Source organism: Topomyia yanbarensis, chromosome 3, assembly GCF_030247195.1.
Source record: "Topomyia yanbarensis strain Yona2022 chromosome 3, ASM3024719v1, whole genome shotgun sequence".
NCBI classification, from domain to species: Eukaryota; Metazoa; Arthropoda; class Insecta; order Diptera; family Culicidae; genus Topomyia; species Topomyia yanbarensis.
Genome location: NC_080672.1, coordinates 405,791,743 through 405,813,808, shown reverse-complemented (window position 1 = coordinate 405,813,808; position 22,066 = coordinate 405,791,743). Strand labels below are relative to the sequence as shown.

The 22,066-nt window shown below is 39.9% G+C and overlaps 1 protein-coding gene across 2 annotated transcripts in view; it reads left to right on the top strand.

The window, feature by feature from the left end:
* Positions 1-22,066, top strand: part of LOC131691545 (RNA-binding protein Musashi homolog Rbp6-like) — a 576,405-nt gene that overhangs the window by 69,658 nt on the left and 484,681 nt on the right. Inside the window, exon 2 of one of the 2 annotated variants that reach the window (XM_058978050.1) lies at positions 1,468-1,521. The exons of the other annotated variant lie outside the window; for it this stretch is intronic. Within the exon in view, the coding sequence (XP_058834033.1) occupies positions 1,468-1,521 (54 nt within the window). The remainder of the gene's footprint in view (positions 1-1,467; positions 1,522-22,066) is intronic. 2 annotated transcript variants of the gene reach the window in all.

Sequence of the window (22,066 nt, the reverse complement as noted above, 5' to 3'; positions counted from 1 at the left end):
CATGTAGAAAACTTCTTTTCATAATACCGCTGCCAGTGAGATTTAGAAGGTTAACACACAGATATTGGAGGCGCTTTCGACTAAGAGTTTTTAATCTATTTTTGAAGCACTACGAGGCCATAGAGTACCGTCATTCCTCATTTATCGGATACACACAATGTGCTCATTGTCGAGATAAGCAGAGATTAGGAAACCGATTGTCTGTGGATGTCCTCAAGGTGGTGTGCTGTCACCACTTTTAAGGAATCTTTTCCCTTAATGGCTTATTTAGTCAACTAAATGAGTTTGAATTTCCCGGTTCCTGATTCTGAATGTTTGCACCTTCTACGAAACGGGAAGTTACAATAATCCCTTCAAAGAATGGTTCTAAAAGAAATAAAAATGCCACATTTTAAAACCCCATTATAGCCAAATAAAATCTGAAAGACGCAAACCCGCATGTGTCCTCTCGGCTACGTAATCCAATCCAACCCTGCTTCTCGTTTAGCAGCCAGCCCCCATCATCAATTGGCGTCATGTCCGTAATCCAGCAGATGTTCACACATGCCCGGTTCGCGACAGAAAAACCCAAACAAACAAAAGAATGCGATTGAAACACTATTTTTCACCGACGAAAAGCCATTGCCAATACATACTTTCATTGTGTGAAAATATATCAGCAGCCGCAGCAGTAGGGCGGCAGATGTTGTTTCTCCTGTCGATCGTCAACGGACGTACAATCCGGAGATTTAACGATTTTCTAGGATTTGAGCTACTCCGTCGCTTTCCCGCTGTTCCCATCGAAAACGAGAACAAATTTTTCGGTGATTCGTCTTTTTTTTTGCGCCACCACAGAATGGCAAAATTCTTACACTTATCACCGCTCGCCCACCCCGCCGCGACTGCTACGGCGTACATACGACGAATTGCAACTTTTTCAAGGAACGCTCCGCTGCTTGCCGATGCCGGCGGCAGCCAATGAGGCATGGGAATGGATCGGCTCGCAAGGATAAACCACACGTATCGAATAAAGATTGAGAAAGCGAAAAATTCATTATCGTCATATGATTGATGAGGCTTTCCACTTGTTTTTTTTCTCCTCTACGTTGCCTGCTCAGTTACACCGTTCTGTTACGCCGTTTGGTTTGTGCACAACAATGATTTACGCTTGCGGCTTTTTTCTGCTTTTCTGTTTCTTTGAAAGAGCTTTTTTCTCTTACCACGCAATTTTTTCATGGGTTTTTTTCTAACCTTGCCGCTCTGGTGATATATTGTTAGGTCTTAGGCAGTGTAATCCTTGATACTTTGAATGGATTCAAAACTTTTTTTCGGTTTCCTTCTTAAAAATAATTTCTGCTGCTGTTCCCCCTTTATACTAAAAATCGCTACCTACCATTTCCTACATTATTTTTCTTTTTTTCCTTTCAAAATTAACCGATTGAATCAAACATGTGCTGAAATTCGAACAAAATTCTCCTCCATTTCCAGCTCGTCTGCGATGGGATTGGCTGATTCCTCTGCTCCCCTGTACTCGAGACCAAGGTAGGTTCACTATGGCATTTTTTCTGTCAATTATTTTCATACTGGTTTGATGACAATTTACATCCAAGACTTGTAAATCAGTGCGATACTAAATTCCATGACATATTACCGAGTCTTGCTGTCGATTCGTGATTATATGTGTATGAATATACCTGAAAGGTTCTGTAATGAAAAATTAATAATATTAATGATATAAATAATTATAGTCCATAAAACCGCCAGCGTCACAGAAGAATTGCACTAATAGCGTATAATTAGTGATTGTTTACAGTGCAGTGTGGTCGTTGATTATTGGCGTCATACTTGCATTACCCAAATTCTGGTCAACTTTGAACAAAATAAGTAGAGTTGTTTCACCCAGCGAAAATGCATTCAGCAGGGATCAGAATATTGAAAACACATAATTTTACTCCGGTTATCAAAAAACGTTTTTCCCATGCCATCCCGGTGACGAATTTGGATCTTCTATTTCGGAAGATTTGATTTGCAATCGATAATCAGCGTACAGTACGATTGCAGACTTGCAAATTTTTGAGAGCAGATGGCTTATCACGGTTCCACCGGTACACTGAATCGAAAATCATGCGGGACATCGAATGATTATCGTTTGATGAAGCCTCTCAACCACAGTAGAGATGGTCGGGTTCTGGTTTTGGACCCGAAACCCGAACTCGACAAGTTTCGGGTCGGGTTGTAAATTTTAACTTTTCGGGTTCGGGTCGAGTTTCAGATTTGAAATTCTCGGGTTCGGGTCGGATCCGGGTTTTTAAAATTTTAAACTTTCGGGTTCGGGTCGGGTTCAGGTTTTCAAATTTTGAAATTCTCGGGTTCGGGTTTTAGAAAATTTTAATTCTCGGGTTAGGGTCGGGTTCGGATTTTTTATTTAAAAATATTCGGGTTCGGGTTTTTCAAATTTCAAGTTCTCCGTTTCAGGTTCGAAAAAAATTGAAACCCGACCATCTCTACAACACAGTTCACGTTTTTCAAACATTTTCCATTTGAATTTATTTTCTCGAATTTTCAAATAATAGACGCATATTCAAATGATCGAAGGTTTCATTTTGAAGGTCTTCATCATTAAATCAGAATCGGGTTTAAATGCATTGCGAAAAATGCCGATTCGATTGGAAATTTAATTTAAGTTAAGTGCTTCTGCACACCAAAACCGATTCGATGGAATAAATAACAACCAATTCTTGTTTTGCAAACTTGTCGATATCAACAAATAAATAAAAAAAGTAGTTAAGGTTAATTTTGTGAAACTCTCAAATGATAATTATTGATGACAATTTTCGATTTTGATATGGGAATCAGGAACCAAAATACATTGACTAAAATGGCACGTTTCCCCATGTAGTCGGGGATATGTGCAATCACCTGGACCATGATTTATTCGAGCTAAGGACCTTGATTGCTGCTTGATAAGCTATCGGAGCAGATGTTTAAAACTTTGCCAGACAAACTCTGCACATAATCGCGAAGATTTGTGCTTGGAATACAGTACAGTAGCTACCAAGAGAGTGAGACTGTTTCAATCTCATTTCACGACAGTAGACACCAGCACCAGCACGTCCCTCCATTAGAGAGCCGTCGGTGTAATAGGCTACTTGCGTTTGTTGTCATCACTCTATATATCCAAACAAACACTCCTCTTTAGAGGGTATCTTCACATGGAATGTCCTATAGGAAAAACTACATGTGAGTAAATTATCGCTGGTAGCAAGAATTTCTTCACCCCATGTAAATATGAGGGCCAGTCTTTGTAGAAGGTTGAGCTTTGACTAGACAACACCACCTCTCCTCTCTGTCACAACACAAGGCAACCGTATGACAGTATTGGACGTACAATTGTCGTTCAAATCCTATAGATGTATTTAGGTTTGAGACCCCAGGTCTTTTCAAAAATTGATTTCCACTACCCGAAAGCCATGCACGCTTTCTTGACTCTAAACGCAATGTAAATAGACGTATTCAGTTAGGAATCCAATATGATTCCAACGTACTTTATTTGATCCACACATAGGAGCTAAGAGTAAAAGAACTGCAAGGGACGAGTCCCGGTTGTTATTCGCTTCTTCGTGAAGAGAACCATCGAGTTTTAGTCGGATTAACTCGACACCTCTGTTCTACAGCTCTACGGGGACTACGGTGAGGTTTTCATTCAAATGACCAAAAAGTAAGCGAAACTTATATTTTTTTCGGGCCAAAGAAAAAACATAGAAGGAAACAGTTTTTAGGATTCAAAAAAAAAAATCTATTTTCGTCTTAATTTATAAATTTTTTTTCAAGACTACAAAAACAAAATGGCGCCCGTGGTGATGTACTGTCTAAAACTAAGTGTGCGTGGAATTCCAAAACTGCATACAGCTTACTGGGTCGATCTGAAACGCAAAACTAATAATAAGGCTCTAAAGTAAACTAAATTTATAGGAGAGATGACCAAAGAACGGGTAAAAAACTTCTTATTTGATTTAATGGTGCGATCTCAAACTTATAGATCGATTTTGCTGCCCTTTTTGCAATTTTAAGGCTTCTCCAAAAATAGTGAATACAAATAATTTGTAGATTTTATAAGTCAATGAAACAGGTTTTCTTTCGAGAGGTCAAAAGATGAAGTCCTTAAATTGAACCATTTTCTTATGAAAAAAATCATGTGTTAAGATACATGCGTTTAAAGTTTTGAGAATACTTTCGAAGAATTATTCTCGGTGGAGTGTGAATATTTTGTAACAATTAAATATAATTTTAGATTTTGGACATTTTAAAGCGCTTTTTGCCTTTCTCATATAAAGAAAGGCTATGCAATCACTGTAAAAATCGACTTTTTAACCGAGGCCCGGAGGGCCGAGTATCATACACCATTCGATTCAGTTCGTCGAGATCGGCAAATGTCTGTGTGTGTGTATGTATGTGTGTGTATGTGTGTGTGTATGTGTGTGTGTGTCATTTAAACTCACACAATTTTCTCAGAGATGGCTGAACCGATTTTCGCAAACTTAGTTTCATCTGAAAGGTATAACGCTCCCATAAGCTGCTATTGAATTTTTAGTTGATCCGACTTCCGGTTCCGGAGTTACGGGTTGAAGAGTGCGGTCACACAGCAAATTCCCATATAAACTGGTACCACCATAATGTTCAAATTATGTAAAACATATTAAAATTGATGTAACATTACTCTAGTTTGCGGGTCTGGATCACTAATGATCAATCAAAGCAGCTTTGACCACATTGGCCACCTATGACGGTTCATGACGCCCTCGGGGAACCTGCCAAGTTCCTAAGCTAATATCACACCCATTCCACAACGAATTCTCTACCGATTTTTACGAACTTAATTTCAAATGAAAGATACAGTAATGCCATTGACTGCTGCTGAATTTCATTCGGTTCTGACTCTTGCTTCCGGAGTTACAGGGTTGTTAGTAAGGATACACTGGAATTTCCCATATAAATCGGTACAATCGTAATACCTCAGAGGCTAAAAACTATTGAAATGGTCACCAAATTACTTCTAATCGTAGATCTAGATCACTGATTGCCAATCAAACATTCTTTGAATATATTGTCCACTATCGACGATTCCGGAAGTCCGGAATTCCGGGCATATTCCACAAATAAAGTCACATCGGTTCATCGGTGATGACTGAACCGATTTTCTCAAACCAAGTCTCAAATGGAAGGCAAAATATGCAGTTGAGTATTGCGTAGCCGCCCCTTCCCCCCTCCCCACCTTGCCCTTACACCTCCCTCCTTCATCACTCCCCTCTTCTTGGATCACCCTCACGCCCAGATTTCCTTCATCCACCCCGTATACCGAAATAAGATGAAGGATTTCTGACGCATCCTCCACACCCACTCTACTAAACCCCCATTCCCTACACGTTCAAACGCATTCCACCAACCTTTGCAAATTATAATCACATGAAGATAACATTGAACTCATGCTTATTAAGCTAATTAAATATTATTCTTTTGCCTTTCTTATATAGAAAGGTTATGCAATTGCTCCAAAAACCGACTTTCTAACCGAGGCCCGGAGGGCCGAGTCTCATATAACATTCGACTCAGTTCGCCGAGATCGCAAAATATCTGTGTGTATGTATGTGTGTATGTATGTATGTGTGTATGTGTATGTGTGTATGTATGTGTGTGTATGTGCGGATTTGTTAACAAAATGTCCACATCGGTTACTCGGAGATGGCTGAACCGATTTTTACAAACTAAGATTCAAATGAAAGGTATAATATTCCCATAGGTTGCTATTGAATTTCATTTTCAACCGACATCTTGTTCCGAATTACGAGTTGAAGAGTATGGTTACAAAACAAAATTTGTTGATTTTTCCAAATCGGTTTCTCGGAATTTTCTGAACCGATTTTGACAAACTTAATTTTAAATGAAAGGTCCATCAGCTGCTGTTGAATTTTGTGTGGATCCGAGTTCTGGTTCCTGAATTACAGGATGATACGTACGATCACGCAGCAAATCCCGATTCTAACGAATTCTGCGATGAATGTAAAAAGGTGATTTTTTTCCAAAATGTAAACACAATTGTTGAATTTGTAGATCTAGGTCCCCAACAGTCATTCAAAGTCTCTTTGGCCACACTGGCCACCATCGACGGATCCGGAAGCATCCAAAGTCAGAATAACGGTTATATTGGTTTCTCGAAAATGGCTAGATTTGCTCAACTTAGTCTCAAATGAAAGGTGTTGCGTCCCCAGAAACTGATATTAAATTCCATCTCCATCCGACTTCCAGCACCGGAGTTACGGGTTGTGGAGGTCGATCACATAGAAAACTCCGATTCAAACCGATACCGCGATGAATGCAAAAAGGTGCTCTTATATATACTTACCAAGTGTAATAAGAATGAAAGACATTTCCATAAAGTTATATTGTACGAACCAGCTATTAAATCATAGTTTGGAGAAATGAGAAAGGCCCAATTGCACCTCTAGGTGAATTAAAACAGGTTTTTTAAATTCAAAATGACCGATCCAATATGTCGAACCCCCACTAAGTGATATTTTAGTCAAATTTGAGAAGAAATTTTTGTGGTTTATAAACAAGGTTATGAGTTAATATGTTTCAAAATCAAAGAATAAAACTGGCGGACTAAAATGTGACTTTAACGATTTTGACCAAAAATTTTCATTTTACACCTTTTCTGTGGATGTTTGATAACTTACGATTAGTCTGCTACGCCAGGTCCGTATAACAGTCCTTCCTCCACCTCGAATTGCTCCTGAAGAGAAATGGCTCTTGTTTTTTCATATAAGCCGTCCTGCCGTAGCCATATAGCCTAACCACGTAGCCTACATTCGGCAGCTTGCAGACGTTGATTATCAGAGGACCGGGCGAAATGTGCTGCTTCAGACCCAACAGCAACTCCCAGCGCACTCATAGTGTTCAGCAATGACAGTCTTCCTTCATTGAACAAGTTTGCAGGTATACAACTGCCACTTTCCATGGTTTGAGAGGTAGAATGCAAATATTTCGGAGCCCGTCTCCATACACACCCGTTTAAACATTGGAATTCTGGGTATTTTCTCCAGTGCACCGCTGTAGAAAATCATCTGCGGAAAGAGCCTCGTACACGAGTTTGATGGTATCTTGAACGTTCTTTTGAAGAGGATGGTCGTGTTTGGGTAAAGCCAGTTCGCCGTTCGCCTTTCGCCGCATGCCACGTGCACCAGCGTTTGACACCTTCTGGACACTTCAGATGCTGCGGATCCTTTTCAGTTGGCCACTTGAGTAAAAAAGTTGCCCATTTAGGATCCTTCACGTTCGATGCAGAGACGCTAGTCCATAGTATGTCGTTAAATCCGCTATCAGCTTGATCAGCTTGTCCGTCAGCTTACCCGCGCCTCGGCAGTCGGCTGCCCATCCGTTTTTACACATTACCCACGCATTCCTTTTTAATTAGAGTGACGTCACCGTATGGGTTCAAATACAAGAGAGCTTTGTAGGTTTTAGAGTCAGCATCACCGACGTGATTAACTTATTTCACTCCCAGCAATTCCTCGGAATTCGCCAACTATCAAATATGTCAGCCATCACTTTTTTCAACGCCTTTGGCAACGCCTTTGGCAACGAAGTCCAAAACTTTACCGGAGTACTTCCCAATCCCTGATGAGATCCCAAAAAGAGACGAAAACCCTCGTTTCTTCCAAGAACCGTTTTCAGACAAGCTCAAGTGTGTTGCTTCAATACCAGGTTCAGCATTCAGCCTCATTTCCTCATCCACAGCCTTCTTCTGAATTATTTCAAAAACTGCTTTTGTGGCAGGTTGAAGCATAGTGAGAAAATTGTTTTAGATGTTGGTCCTAAAAGCCCATGCTTTGTCAAAAAGTTTCCAAGCTTAGTTGACCGCGGCATATTCGCTGACAATACTACTAGAATTGGCAAATGCCTGTGTGGCCACCGCCTTGGGAGAGCGGAGCCATTTCCATGTATACACGAAATCATTGTTAGAAAGTCGAACTAAAAAGAATGACAAAGTTAACACCAAAAGGGCGCAAAACTGAAACTTCGTCAAGGGCACCAGAAGGGCAGTACAGGTCTCGAGAACGTACAGTGCAAACGCGAAGCATTCTGGGAACGCGCATAATGCCATGAAAAGGTTTCTACCTGATGCGCACGCCTCGAGCGGAGAGTGTCCCACACACCTAGAAAAAATAATGTAAATTTACGTCTCCTGACCCTGACATATACGAGCATCAAAAATAACTTAGTTTTACGTTTGATTTTAATTTTACATGACGTTTAATTTCGTAAATCATGTAATTTTACTCCACATACAGCGCTTGTTCTGAATGGTAGCAAGTGTAATTTTATGTCATTGCGCATGTAAAGTATACGTTTCATGTAAAATTTAATGGAACACGGTAATGTTCCGTCATTTCGTAAATTACGGTTTGTTGATTTGTGTCATGTTTGCAATTACGTCTACGATAAAATTCATATTTTTTTGGTGTGCATGGCGGCCAGGACGCCGCTCTGAACAATGGCCTGTAGAATCTATTTCGATGTGCTGATCAAAAACCCGTTCCACACAATATAGTGGACACTTGCATCTTTCAGAGGGCAAAAAAAATTTTTTTTTTAATTTTGAATGATAAGCTTCCCGCTTGTTGTTCCGATGCAAAGTCCAGTATTAAGTATTTAGTATTCGTCAGAAAACCCGTAAGTTTGATATACTAGCTAGTGGTGTATCCTCAGGAAGTCACCGGTAAACTTTTGTGAGTTTTTATCATGATCATGAGTGAAATCACTCATTATTTTGCATTAAGGCGTGAATTTCACATCAATACTGATCAGAAGTGTTCAAATCGGAGGACAATCTTCCTTAATGATGGATCCTTAATCCCGAAAATAGTCATCTTCAGCAAAAAAAAACTTTATATTATCACTGTTGGTAATTTATAAATATATAAAATGGTTTCAATTATGTTGGGTTTAAAAAAAATATCAGAAGAAAGCAAATTTCACACCGTTTGGTGGATATTTTATGAAAGATGAGCTTAAAATCTGTTATTTAGGATTTCCATATATTATAAATACAAAAAAATACATAGAATAGAAGAAAGTAAGTTTGTCCAGCTTTTTGACCTAGTTTTTTTTTTTTTTTTTTTATTCATTTCGTTTATTTGATAGGCACAAATGCGTTAGCTTGGCGGTGCCAAATGCTTATGTTTTTACATTTTGGATATCTTAAAACTAGGAGGTTACAATATTGAAATTTTTTTTACAAAGGAAAAAAAAGTTTACAGCTATCTTAAGACTAGAAATAAGATTCAATATACAAGAGAGGGCTAAAAGATTTTTTTATGAAAAAATTTAAAACAAGGGATTCACTTTGATATACAAGAGGGGGAGTAATAGTATTTTACGAAATATTTTACGGTTATCTTAAAACTAACAATATAGTTTAGTACACAAAAGGGGGAACAAATATTTATGAGAAACTTCACAGAAATCTTAAAACTAGGGATTCAATTCTATTTACAAGATGGAGGACAAGAGTTTCAATAAAGAGTAAAAATTATAGCTATCTTAAAACTAGGAATACAGAATACTAATTTGAATTTTTTAACTAAAACTTACGCTTGGTCAAGATATTCAGAGGGTGGCTTATTTCCGCATCAGTGTAGCAGCAGTTGTATCAAGGACAGGGGAGAGACAGGGAAAGAAGAGCAAAACTTGCAACTTTCGCTCGAACGGGGGGGGGGGGAGGGGGATCAGCGAAACAAATTTGCGCCTCAGTCTAGTAAGTCGTCGAGTACCGGATTGGCGGATGGTATTCTTCGGACCCGCGGGGAATCCTTCAAAACTCATCGGACCTCGAGTTGCTCTCGCTTCAGTTTCCTTCTATGCAGGCGTAGTGGTAAGGGCGACGGCGGTTACATAGTGGCACTCTGGAGCTGATCGGTTCCACAAGGCAGGAGGAAACTCTAAAAACGAGAAATAAAAGAGAGGGGCTAAATTGGGATATTTATCGTTTTTATGAAGGTATAAATAAGGGACATATAGGGGAAATCACGAGTTGCCAGCATATCTCGGACTGGTACATTGGGTGGTCTACCTCGGGCCCGAAGGGAATCCTTTAACTGAGACCTGGCGCCCAAGTACCCGACGCATACCCAGACAACGTGCTCGATGTCGTGATAGCCCTCGTCACAAGCGCACAGACTACTCTCCGCAAGCCCAATACGCCGCAAATGCGCATCCATGGTGTAGTGATTGGACATAAGTCGGGACATTACGCGAATAAAATCCCGACCCACATCCATCCCCCCGAACCAAGGCTTCGTTGATACCTTTGAGATAATCGAATGTAGCCATCGTCCGAGTACTCCGTTGCTCCACGAGGTTTGCCAACTGTTGAGCGTCCTCTGACGACAAATACTAAAAAATTCGTTGAAGCAGATTGGTCTTTCGTATATGTCACCATTTAATGCGCCCACCTTTGCTAATGAGTCGGCCTTTTCATTGCCCGGGATAGAACAATGAGAGGGGACCCAAACAAAGGTAATCTGATAAGATTTTTCAGATAACGTACACAAGGACTCCTGTATCATCCCCAGAAAATACGGGAGTTGCTTTTTTGGCTTCACCGCACGAAGAGCCTCGATAGAGCTGAGGCTGTCCGAAACGATGAAGTAGTGATCTGTGGGCAGAGTGTCGATGATCCCAAGGGTGTACTGAATTGCAGCTAACTCTGCGACGTAAACTGAAGCGGGATCATTGAGCTTGAATGAAGCGGTGATAGTATTGTTGAAGATACCGAAGCCAGTGGACCCATCGAGATTTGATCCGTCAGTGTAAAACATTTTGTCGCAGTCGACTTCTCGGAATTTATTATAAAATATATTGGGGATCACCTGCGGGCGTATATGGTCCGGGATTCCACGAATCTCTTCCTTCATGGATGTGTCGAAGAATACAGTAGAATCAGAAGTATCTAGGAAACAGACACGGTTGGGATTGTACGAAGAAGGATTGATGCTCTGTGCCATGTAGTCGAAGTACAAGGACATAAAACGGGTTTGAGAATTAAGCTCGACGAGCCTCTCGAAGTTTTCAATTACCAACGGGTTCAGAATGTCGCATCGGATGAGTAATCGATATGAGAGTTCCCAAAATCGATTTTTTAGCGGAAGAACGCCCGCCAGCACTTCGAGACTCATCGTATGGGTCGAGTGCATGCAACCCAAGGCAATGCGCAAGCAACGATACTGGATTCTCTCCAGTTTGATGAAGTGTATGTTCGCAGCGGAGCGGAAACAGAAACACCCGTACTCCATCACCGACAATATCGTTGTTTGGTACAACCTGATCAGGTCTCCTGGGTGAGCACCCCACCATGTTCCAGTTATTGTTCGTAGAAAATTGATCCTTTGTTGGCATTTCTGTTTCAGATACCTAATGTGACATCCCCAGGTACCTTTAGAGTCGAACCAGACCCCGAGATATTTAAATGTGAAAACCTGGTTGATCGTTGCACCCATTAATAAAAGCTGGAGTTGCGCCGGCTCACGCTTCCTAGAAAAAACAACCAACTCAATTTTCTCCGTGGAGAACTCAATACCCAGCTGAAGAGCCCAAGCAGACAAATTGTCCAAAGTGTTTTGTAATGGTCCTTGCAAGTCGGCAGCTTTGGGCCCTGTAACAGAGACCACCCCGTCGTCTGCAAGTTGCCTTAGCGTGCATGAATTGGCAAGACAATCGTCAATGTCATTCACGTAGAAATTGTAGAGCAGGGGACTTAGACATGAGCCCTGGGGAAGACCCATGTAGCTAAATCGCGATGCTGTTAAATCGCCATGCGAAAAGTGCATGTGCTTTTCAGACAACAGGTTTAGCAAAAAGTTATTTAAAATTGGTGAAAGACCATGCTGGTGCAGCTTCTCTGACAGAATGTTGATAGAAACTGAGTCAAAAGCCCCCTTAATATCCAAGAAGACTGATGCCATCTGCTCTTTGTTAGCATAGGCCATTTGGATTTCTGTAGAAAGCAACGCAAGGCAATCGTTCGTCCCTTTGCCTTTGCGGAAGCCAAATTGTGTATCTGACAGTAAGCCATTTGCTTCAACCCAATTGTCGAGGCGAAACAAGATCATTTTCTCGAATAACTTCCGAATACAGGACAGCATTGCAATCGGCCGATACGAGTTGTGGTCGGAGGCTGGTTTTCCTGGTTTTTGGATGGCGATGACCTTCACTTGCCTCCATTCATAAGGGACAATGTTACCCTCAAGAAACTTGTTAAATAAATTCAACAAGCGCCTTTTTGCAGTGTCAGGCAGATTCTTCAGCAAGTTGAATTTGATTCTATCTAACCCTGGGGCGTTATTGTTGCACGATAAGAGAGCAAGTGAGAACTCCACCATCGAAAACGGTGTTTCGTTCGCGGTATCGTGAGGAGACGCGGCGCGGCACGTTTTCTGTACCGGGACAGAGTCCGGACAGATCTTCTTGGCGAAAACGAATATCCAACGGTTTGAATATTCCACGTTCTCGTTGGTACTATTACGGTTACGCATACGTCGAGCCGTACCCCAAAGAGTGCTCATCGCTGTTTCTCTCGTTAACCCGTCGACGAACCGGCGCCAATAACTGCGTTTTTTGGCTTTCATTAGACTCTTCATTCGCCTTTCTAACGACGCGTACTGTTGATAGCTAGCGGGTAACCCGTCTTCCCGGAAGGCCTTATATGCAGTGGACTTTTCCGCGTACAGCTCTGAGCACTCTTTATCCCACCACAGGGTGGGAGACCGTCCATGGGTATTCGCGCTGGGTACTGGTTTAGTCTGAGCTTGATTCGCACTGTCGAGAATCAAGCCAGCCAAAAACCTGTACTCTTCCTCCGGAGGAAGTTCTTGAGTGGATTCGATTTTAACGGATATCGCGGTCGCGTAACTCTTCCAATCAATGTTCCGTGTGAGGTCGTATGAGACATTGATTGTTTCCGATGGTCTTGAACCGTTAGCAATTGAAATCACGATAGGCAAATGATCGCTACCGTGGGGATCAGGGATCACCTTCCACATGCAATCTAACTGTAGCGATGTCGAGCAAAGCGACAAATCCAACGCGCTTGCGCGTGCTGGTGGTGTAGGAATCCGCGTCATTTCTCCCGTGTTTAAGATGGTCATGTTGAAATTATCGCAAAGATCTTGGATTAATGTTGATCTATTATCATCATGAAGACAGCCCCATACCGTACCGTGCGAGTTAAAGTCTCCCAGAACTAGCCGCGGTGCCGGTAAGGATTCCGTGATATTACAAAGCGTTCGGTGCCCTACCGAGGCTCTAGGAGGAATGTAGATGGAAGCAATGCAAAGGTCTTTACCTTTGATTAAAACTTGACAAGCGACAATTTCAATGCCTGGTGTCGAAGGGAGGTTAATTCGGTTGAAAGAATAGCACTTTTTGATCCCCAAAAGTACTCCTCCATAGGGGTTTTCTCGATCCAGACGAATTATATTAAAGTCGTGGAAGTTGAGATTTATATCGGAAGTTAACCAAGTTTCACATAATGCGAAAGCATCACATTTTAAACTATTTAGTAAAAATTTAAAGGAATCGATTTTCGGGAGGATACTTCTGCTGTTCCACTGTAGAACAGTGATCGAATCGGTGACCTCGTTCGATGACTTAGCCATCGAAGGATACGATCGCTGCAAGGAGGGGCCATTTAGTAGTCAACTGCTTCAAAAATGTTTGCACTATAGGGAGAAAACGTATCAGAAGGCTTTTAAGAGGATCAGTAACATTGAAAGCTGTGAAAATTAAGTCCACTATGTCAGAAAATTTCATTAGTCCGCTACTGGACTGAGTATCTGTTTGAAAAAAGGGGACACTTGGGGTTTTGGATGTCCCTGGAAGTGGTGGGTACTCCTTGTTAGAATTAATATTTCCAAGTCCTGGAGCAAATTGCTTCGGCTTTTGAGCATCACTTCCGTTGGATTTATTGGTTGTAGATGGCGCACTCTGAGTGGACGACACCTTGGCACCCTTACGAGGCAATGTAGGGGAGGCTGGATTTCTCCTCTTCCTGGATTCCCCTGGGTTAACCAAAGATGTTCCCTCTCGTGGGTCGTCAGATTCTTGCTCAACGTTAGCCAAACCAGCATAGGGATTTTCGGACAGGACAGATGGCGAAGCATTCTTTAGCATTTCTGCATAAGAACGCCTTGAGCGTTCCTTAAGGGAGCGCTTAATTTTATCCCCGCGCTGCTTGTACGCAGGGCATGATTTAAGAGCATGTGAAGGGCCCCCGCAGCAAATACACTTTTCAGTTTCTTTGTCGCAAGAGTCATCCTCATGCTCTCCTTCGCATTTGCCGCATCGTTTCTTATTTCCACAATATGTGGCTGTGTGGCCCAACTGCTTGCAATTGCTGCAGTTCATGACCCGCGGTACGAACAGGCGAACTGGTAGGCGAACCTTGTCAAGGAGGATGTAGTTGGGAAGAGAGGACCCGGCGAATGTCACCCGAATCGAGCCTGATAGAGAGTAGGTAGTCTTACCTCCCTCGGTGTTTGCGGTATACAATTGTTTGCATTCTAAGATCTTAATCTGTTCAAGAGAGGGGTCCTTAAAGCAGCCAACCCCGTGCTCCAACAGTTCTTCGCATTTCAGGCCCGGTTCGGACACTACCCCATCGATTTCACAGGCCACACAAGGCACGTACGCTTTAAATTCCCGCGTAAAGCGCTCACAGCAAGCAATCGCGTTTGCCTGGCCGAGATCACTCACTAGAACACGTATCTTGTTTGCCCGAACACGTGTTATCTGAGTTACGGCCGGGTAATTAGCAGTCAGATCTCGAGAAAGTTTTAATATATTAACCGGTTTCTCTCCGGTCCGAAAATATACCACCCATGGCCCAGAGGAACCTTCTGGGTACTGCTTTATACGGGGAGCAATGCGAGTATTAGGGGGATCAGGGACTTCCATGATTACATCAGATGGTATTTCGCCATCGGCCATTCAAGCACGAGGGCAGAGCGTTATATAAACGGAAACGTGTCTTATTATTTGATTACAAGGTAGAGTAAAAGTAGGGAAAAGGAAAGAAAGCAAACGAGGAAAAAAAAAAATAAAGCAAAACTTATCTGCAAACAACGTCGATTGTTCCGCACCAGCGAAAACAATGTACTGGATTTACTGCCGGCACCAGCAGAATGGCAGCTATCGAACGAACAAAGGATGACCTTGAATCACTGAATTTACACACCGAACACCACTGTGAAATATAACGATCCGTTCCGTTCAAAGGTTGGGAGACGTATGATTTTTGACCTAGTTATCCCATAGAATTGGTCGGAAACGCCAAAAACCTGTATTAATCTACGTAGTGGTGCGAATGTGCTTTTCTTACTTATCCAAACTATGATACAATAGCTAGTCATGTTAAATATAATTGCGTAAATACCTTACATTTGCGACTTTGAGAAAATCGGTTCATCATCACCGAAGAACCGATGTGACTTCAATTGTGGAATATGCCCGTATTCCGGAACTTCCGGAATTGTATTGATAGTGGACAATATATTTTAAGAATGCTTGATTTGCAATCAGTGATCTAGATCTGCGAATCGAAGTAATTTGGTGACCATTTGAATTGATTTTTCGCCTATGAGGTATTACGATTGTAACGGTTTAAATGGATTTCTGGATTAATTCTAATGTGACATTACTACCCTAGTAACAATTGAGGTTTTATGATAGTTTTATAGCCACTGATACAACTTAGATTGCACTTGTAGCGTGCTATAAAACTTTAATTGTTTCTTGGGTAAGCACCCTGTAACTTCGGAATAAAAAGCCGGGCACATGTCATCGGTTATATATTTGACATACAAAATTAGTTGTTTCAGGCATTTCGGTAGGGCTTTTTAATACCGTTAAAACTGTGCCTTAGATAGCGCGAATAATTATAACATAGAAGCCACTACATAATTGTCAATAGTAATAAATACCAAAATTTATACACGATAAACAATGCGTGTGGGGTAAGCGTAGCGTATTGGTAAATCGATTGCCTTGTACGCAGCGCACCTGGGTTCGAAGCCCGACCCCACACATAGGGTTAGAAATTTTTCATAAGAGATTTTTCTAACCCGAAGAGGCGCATTACCTTAAGGTTAAAACCTCTATAATCGAAAAAAAATAATGCGTGTATTACGAAACCTTTAATTACATAGATATATCGACAAATGTCTCGAGACACTAAGAGTAATCGCTTTTCATGATATTGTATTGTTTAGCCGCGTTTCGTCGGAATGAAGGGGCAAGGAATAATAAAATCGTTCACCTGCCGTTTGATTCAAGTAAACATATGCAACACTCCCGGTTGTCTGCTGTCCGGATCTGAAGTTGTTTTTTTACTAACCGAGCATTTCAAAATAAATCTATCATAAATTCTCTGCAGCCAGCTGCCCAGAGCAATAAACACATGACAACACTACTGAGAGTTGCATAGATCGTATCACTCATCAAGGTGAATCCAGATTTGTGTAACTCTTTACCCCATCACAGTAGCAAAAACTCTTTCCCGTGGAAAACGTAGAGATGCAGAGGTATACACGGTCTTCATAACAACGTTTATAACGCTAACATTTCTTCCCTTCCCCGATGACTGTACGGACGTGTCCTGCGCCGTGATTGGCATTTCAAAGTATAGAACTCTCGAAACGTGCATATTGAGGATGGGTAACTACTCTCAGGCCCCATTCATTGATTCTCTGTGCAATTTCGCTTGTTCCGGTCAATCATGGAGTAGCAACTACTAATTGTACGGTCATCATGCTCATGCTCATGTCTAGACTACTTTTCCATGTTTCTTATTGAAATGTGACTTCATTCTAGTTAGGATGATTTTTTCAAATAATTTACTAGTAGTAACTAGATGCTTCTGATGGATTTTTAGCTGGCTTCAGAATAGGAATAACCTTGGCATTTTTTCATCTTCCAGCACAGTATGCTAATTCAAAACATTTGTTGAAAATTTTGACTAAGTATCTCAAGGCAATTTCAGCAAAGGTTCTTAAGAAAAAAAATTCCATTATAATCTGAAGCTTTCATATTTCATAACTATTTTATGATAGATTGGACCTCATCATAGTTTATTTCATCAATTTTGTCAAGAGATAATTGTTTATTTGAAACATTTTCATATTTTTGTAAAACTTCGCTTTCAATAGGACTCACAACGTTGAGATTAAAATTATTGACACTCTCAAAATGTTGAGCATGTTTTTGAACTTTTTTCTCGTTTGTAAGAAGTATGTGGTCACCATCTTTTAAAGCAGGAATTGGTTTGTGGGGTTTCTTAAGAACCTAAGAACGTCTCCGGAAAGGTATAGAATATGGTTTGATTTGTTCAACCTCTTTCGCGAAATTTTCATTTATCAAGAGTGGGAGTCTATGCTTAATTTCTTTTTGTAGATCCTGATAGATAAATTTCATAGCAGGATCACAAGAACGTCTTCGAACATTCTTCAAGCGAATCAGAAGTTTAAGATTGTCTTCAATAATAGGAGTATTAAATTTTATCTATGTTGTTTATACTAATAAATTTTTAGCATGGTTATCGTAATCAAAAATAGTATGTGCAATAAGTTCGCTTCAAATGTGACTTTGATCTGTCAAAACCAAATCAATCTTTGATGGACTCCTTACAGAAAAAAGCACGTAGGTCCATTTGAAAACAAAACTGAATAATAACCAGCAGAGCAATCATTGAAAAGTAGTTTACTGTTGCAATTGCTCTGAGCGTTATTCCAGGATCGGTGTTTAGCATTAAAATCAGCGATTACAAAGAAATTCGACCGATTTCTTGTAAGCTTTTGTAGGTCTCTTTTCAAGAAATTAGTTTGTTCTCCAGTACACTGAAGAGGCAAATAAACTGCTGCAATAAAAATGATACCAAGGCCTGTTTCAACTTCAATGCCCAAACTATTGATCACCTTGGTGGCAAGACGCGATAATTGATTCTGTGATTAATCTCTCTTGCGATTCCTCCACCAAATCCAGCAAATCGATCAAATCAACGAATAAGAAAATTAGACTTACTCTTCAATTTAATACTTGGTTTAAAAATAAAGTTTCGGTTACAACGGCTATATGCACATTATGCACCCTCAAGAAGTTAAGACATATCGTCTTCGTAGGTTTTCAATGAACAACAATTTGTAAGTCATTATTAAACTTTACAATTTTGTTGGCAAATTACCCCCACTCCCCCTTTCCCAAGACAAAATGCTTCAAACATGGAGGTAGAACTTAGCAATGCAATCATCAATTGAAACATTGATTGCTACAAAAAAATCTATTTTTGACGGAGATAAAAGGTCCTTGTATAGGTAGAGAAGTGGTATTTCTATTCCGAAGCGGATTAACACGTTTAAACATGTACTGTTGAAATGTACCTGAAGAAGTTTTTTATTTATTGCTTTGTACGGGTATTTATATTTTTATTTTCGAATAGAATATTCGTTTATATTTTTATTCTCGAATAGAATATGTCCAGCAATTCAATTTATGATTTCCGCGACAATTGGAGCATTTGAAACCTTCTGTGCTAGCCCTTCACCGGACAAGCGTCCTTTGTGTGCGAATGATCACCACATATCAATCTAAATGACAAATTTTAGTGTCGTGCCCACAAAGCACATTTGGTCAGATTTTGAATTCTGCCCTCATATCGTCAATAATATTTCCACTTTACTCACACGTGGAATATAAAACGTGCCTTTTGTAATACTTTCAAATTATAAAACGCAAAAAAAAAGTTAAAAGGAATTAAACAAAAGCTCCTGGATAATTCCAGAGCATTTCACAACTGTCAAAGGCATTTGATGGCCTTAGATGGCATTTTCGTGCTCAGATAACTTCTGCAATTTAACCGTAATAACGCAAACAACTTATTATTCTTCAACCATATTTAGGAGTTAATTTGGTGTTACTTTGCTGAAGAGAGTATTTACCTATATTTTTTGTGTGCGATTTAGGGTTAAGGTTAGATTAAAATCAATTTTTGCGTTCTCTCCATACAATTAATTTTGTCCTATAAGTTCTTCAGCAAAATTCTAGTATTTCTAAAACTTTGTTGAATACACCAACTTTCTATCTTTCCAACTTTAAAAGTTAATTTTCTAGGTTCGTTCATAATCGGCCAGGATTCATTTTAATTTTTATCAGATTATGGGGAATATTCTTCCAAAGACACCCTATAAATATTATTGATAGTTTTTGGCGTTTCTAACCACTGCGGATGGAGTAATTTTTTTCTTGCCGCTTTAGTATGTACCATGTAGGTTAGACTGCCCTAGAAAATAATGAATTTTTGAAAACTCTATCGGCCCACCCCTGAGTCGATTCTTAGTCCCACCAGGAGTACTGGCTCCAAATTTGAAGCAAATCGGACAAGTCTAGCTACCGGACCAACGTGCTCGAAGTTTGTATGGGATTTTTCAACAATTTACATGGAGAAAACCCACTAGCGCGCATTTTCGCCGCTAGGTGGCACTGTATACATCGCATTATCACTGTAAGTGAAAATAAGAAAGATAATTTAATTGTCTACAACTTTGTCGAAGACTGCTGGTCAATCCGGCTTTGTTGAAAGAAGTTATTAAACTTTTAACGAAGTGATGTCTGAGTCAGTTTTGCATGGGGCCTAGCAGTGCATGGTTGTGTATCGGTACTCGATTCCCACCAACTATTAATTTTTGTGAGTTAATCGTTAGATTTAGCTGAATAGTATGTTCATAAGAATTGTAGTACATAATACGAGTTACGTTTTGGTTAGAAGATTTTAGTTCCACCTGTGACCGCATAGAGGGCGCCTACACTAACTTGTCAACGAAGAGAGATAGAATATCGAGATGTTCGGAAGAATTACTGAAAAATGTCTGTTCTATAACTTTGTAGAAGACACCTAATTCCTATCTCTCTCCGTTGAAAAGTTAGTGTTGGCGCCTTCTATGCGGTCACAGGTGGAACTAAAATCTTCTAACCAAAACGTAACTCGTATTATGTACTACAATTCTTCTGAACATACTATTCAGCTAAATCTAACGATTTACTCACAAAAATTAATAGTTGGTGGGAATCGAGTACCGATACACAACCATGCACTGCTAGGCCCCATGCAAAACTGACTCAGACATCACTTCGTTAAAAGTTTAATAACTTCTTTCAACAAAGCCGGATTGACTAGCAGTCTTCGACAAAGTTGTACACAATTAAATTATCTTTCTTATTTTCACTTACAGTGATAATGCGATGTATACAGTGCCACCTAGCGGCGAAAATGCGCGCTAGTGGGTTTTCTCCATGTACATTGTCGAAAAATCCCACACAAACTTCGAGCACGTTGGTCCGGTAGCTAGACTTGTCCGATTTGCTTCAAATTTGGAGCCAGTACTCCTGGTGGGACTAGGAATCGACTCAGGGATGGGCCGATAGGGTCATTTTTTTCTTGACACTCTAATGTAGGTGATTCAGAAAATACTTCAGAATCGCTACGTGCAATGGTAAATTGCATGCGATGATTTCCATTGATGAAATGATTAATAGCTACTCCTAGTTTATATTCATAAACAAAGTTTTATCACTTTCCAGCAAATGAGTTTTTCTTCAATCGCTTGTTTACTCGCTGCTTTGGTAGGTACCGTAAACCGGGGTAACTTTGATCACTCGAAACTTTTTTCGTAGATCGCCTATTAAACCAGATTAGTCTACCGAATCATTTTAATTTGAAATGATTTTTACTCTAAACTTATAAAATACTGATTTGTTATACTGTTTGAGTATATTGTTCAGTTTTTGGGTACAAAAACTTCAAAAAACCGAAATTTGACTTAACCTGATTTTTACGAACCTTCGTAAAGTGTCTATTTTTTAAAAAACAAATAAATCTCAGATTTGAGCAAGTGTAATAAATTACAAGCGAGTTTTTATTTTCCTTTAGATTGGGATATGCTTAATTAAGTATTAAAAGTTTGTTTATTTTTAATACATTTTTTGTGAAACTACTTGGCAATTATTTCAAATTATGTTAAGCTAAAATTCGCAACATTTTTTTATTGTTCAATATTCCAACGTGTTAAAATGGATGAAACTTTTTGTACATTGATAAAACACTGGAACAAAACAATTTTAGCTGTTTCAAAGGTTTTCAGAATCTTTTATATCAGTTGGACACAAATTATACGAATTTTGGTTACTCGAATTTTACAGTTCATTGAAATCTTTGAATAATACCATTTAACATCTATTTAACAATGAGTATCTTTCCAGAATTAGTTTAAAGAAACATTTGAATGAAAAACATTGACATCAATAACTTAATGTGGGTAAACATGCAGGTTATCAAAGTCACCCCGGAACACGAAAACGGACTCCAACTTGAAATCATTTTTGAAAAAATAGCTGTAAACGAACAATTTTAGGTAAAACCAACCAATCTTTTTCTCCATACTTCAGTACATGGTTTAAAAATATTAAAATTGAAAAAAATGTGTTGCGTCTAAAAATACGTCATGATTACTTCGAAAAGTGATCAGTGTCACCCCGGTTTACGGTAATTACAATGAACATGACAAAACCAGTTCACTCTCCTAAATTATTTGTTTTGCTGCTTATGAGGAGGCTGTTATGACATTTTAGTTTATTTTCACGAAATAAAAAAATAACGCGTTCTATTTTTTTTTTATTTCGATTATAGAGGTTTTAACCTTAAGGTCATTCGCCTCTTCGGGTTAGAAAAATCTCCTATGAATTTTTTTTAACTCCATATGCGGGGTCGGGGCTCAAACCCAGGTGCACTGCGTACAAGGCAATCGATTTACCAATTACGCTACGCCCACCCCCAACGCGTTCTATTGGCGATTTGCGGCAAAACCAAAATTAGTCATGCGACACCTATGATTCAGCTCATGATCTGGCAAAGTGATACAGTTTGCTTTTTTCACCCGTAAGTGAGTCGTAGCTTACAATAAAATCTTCATTATCTTCTCGGAAAAGC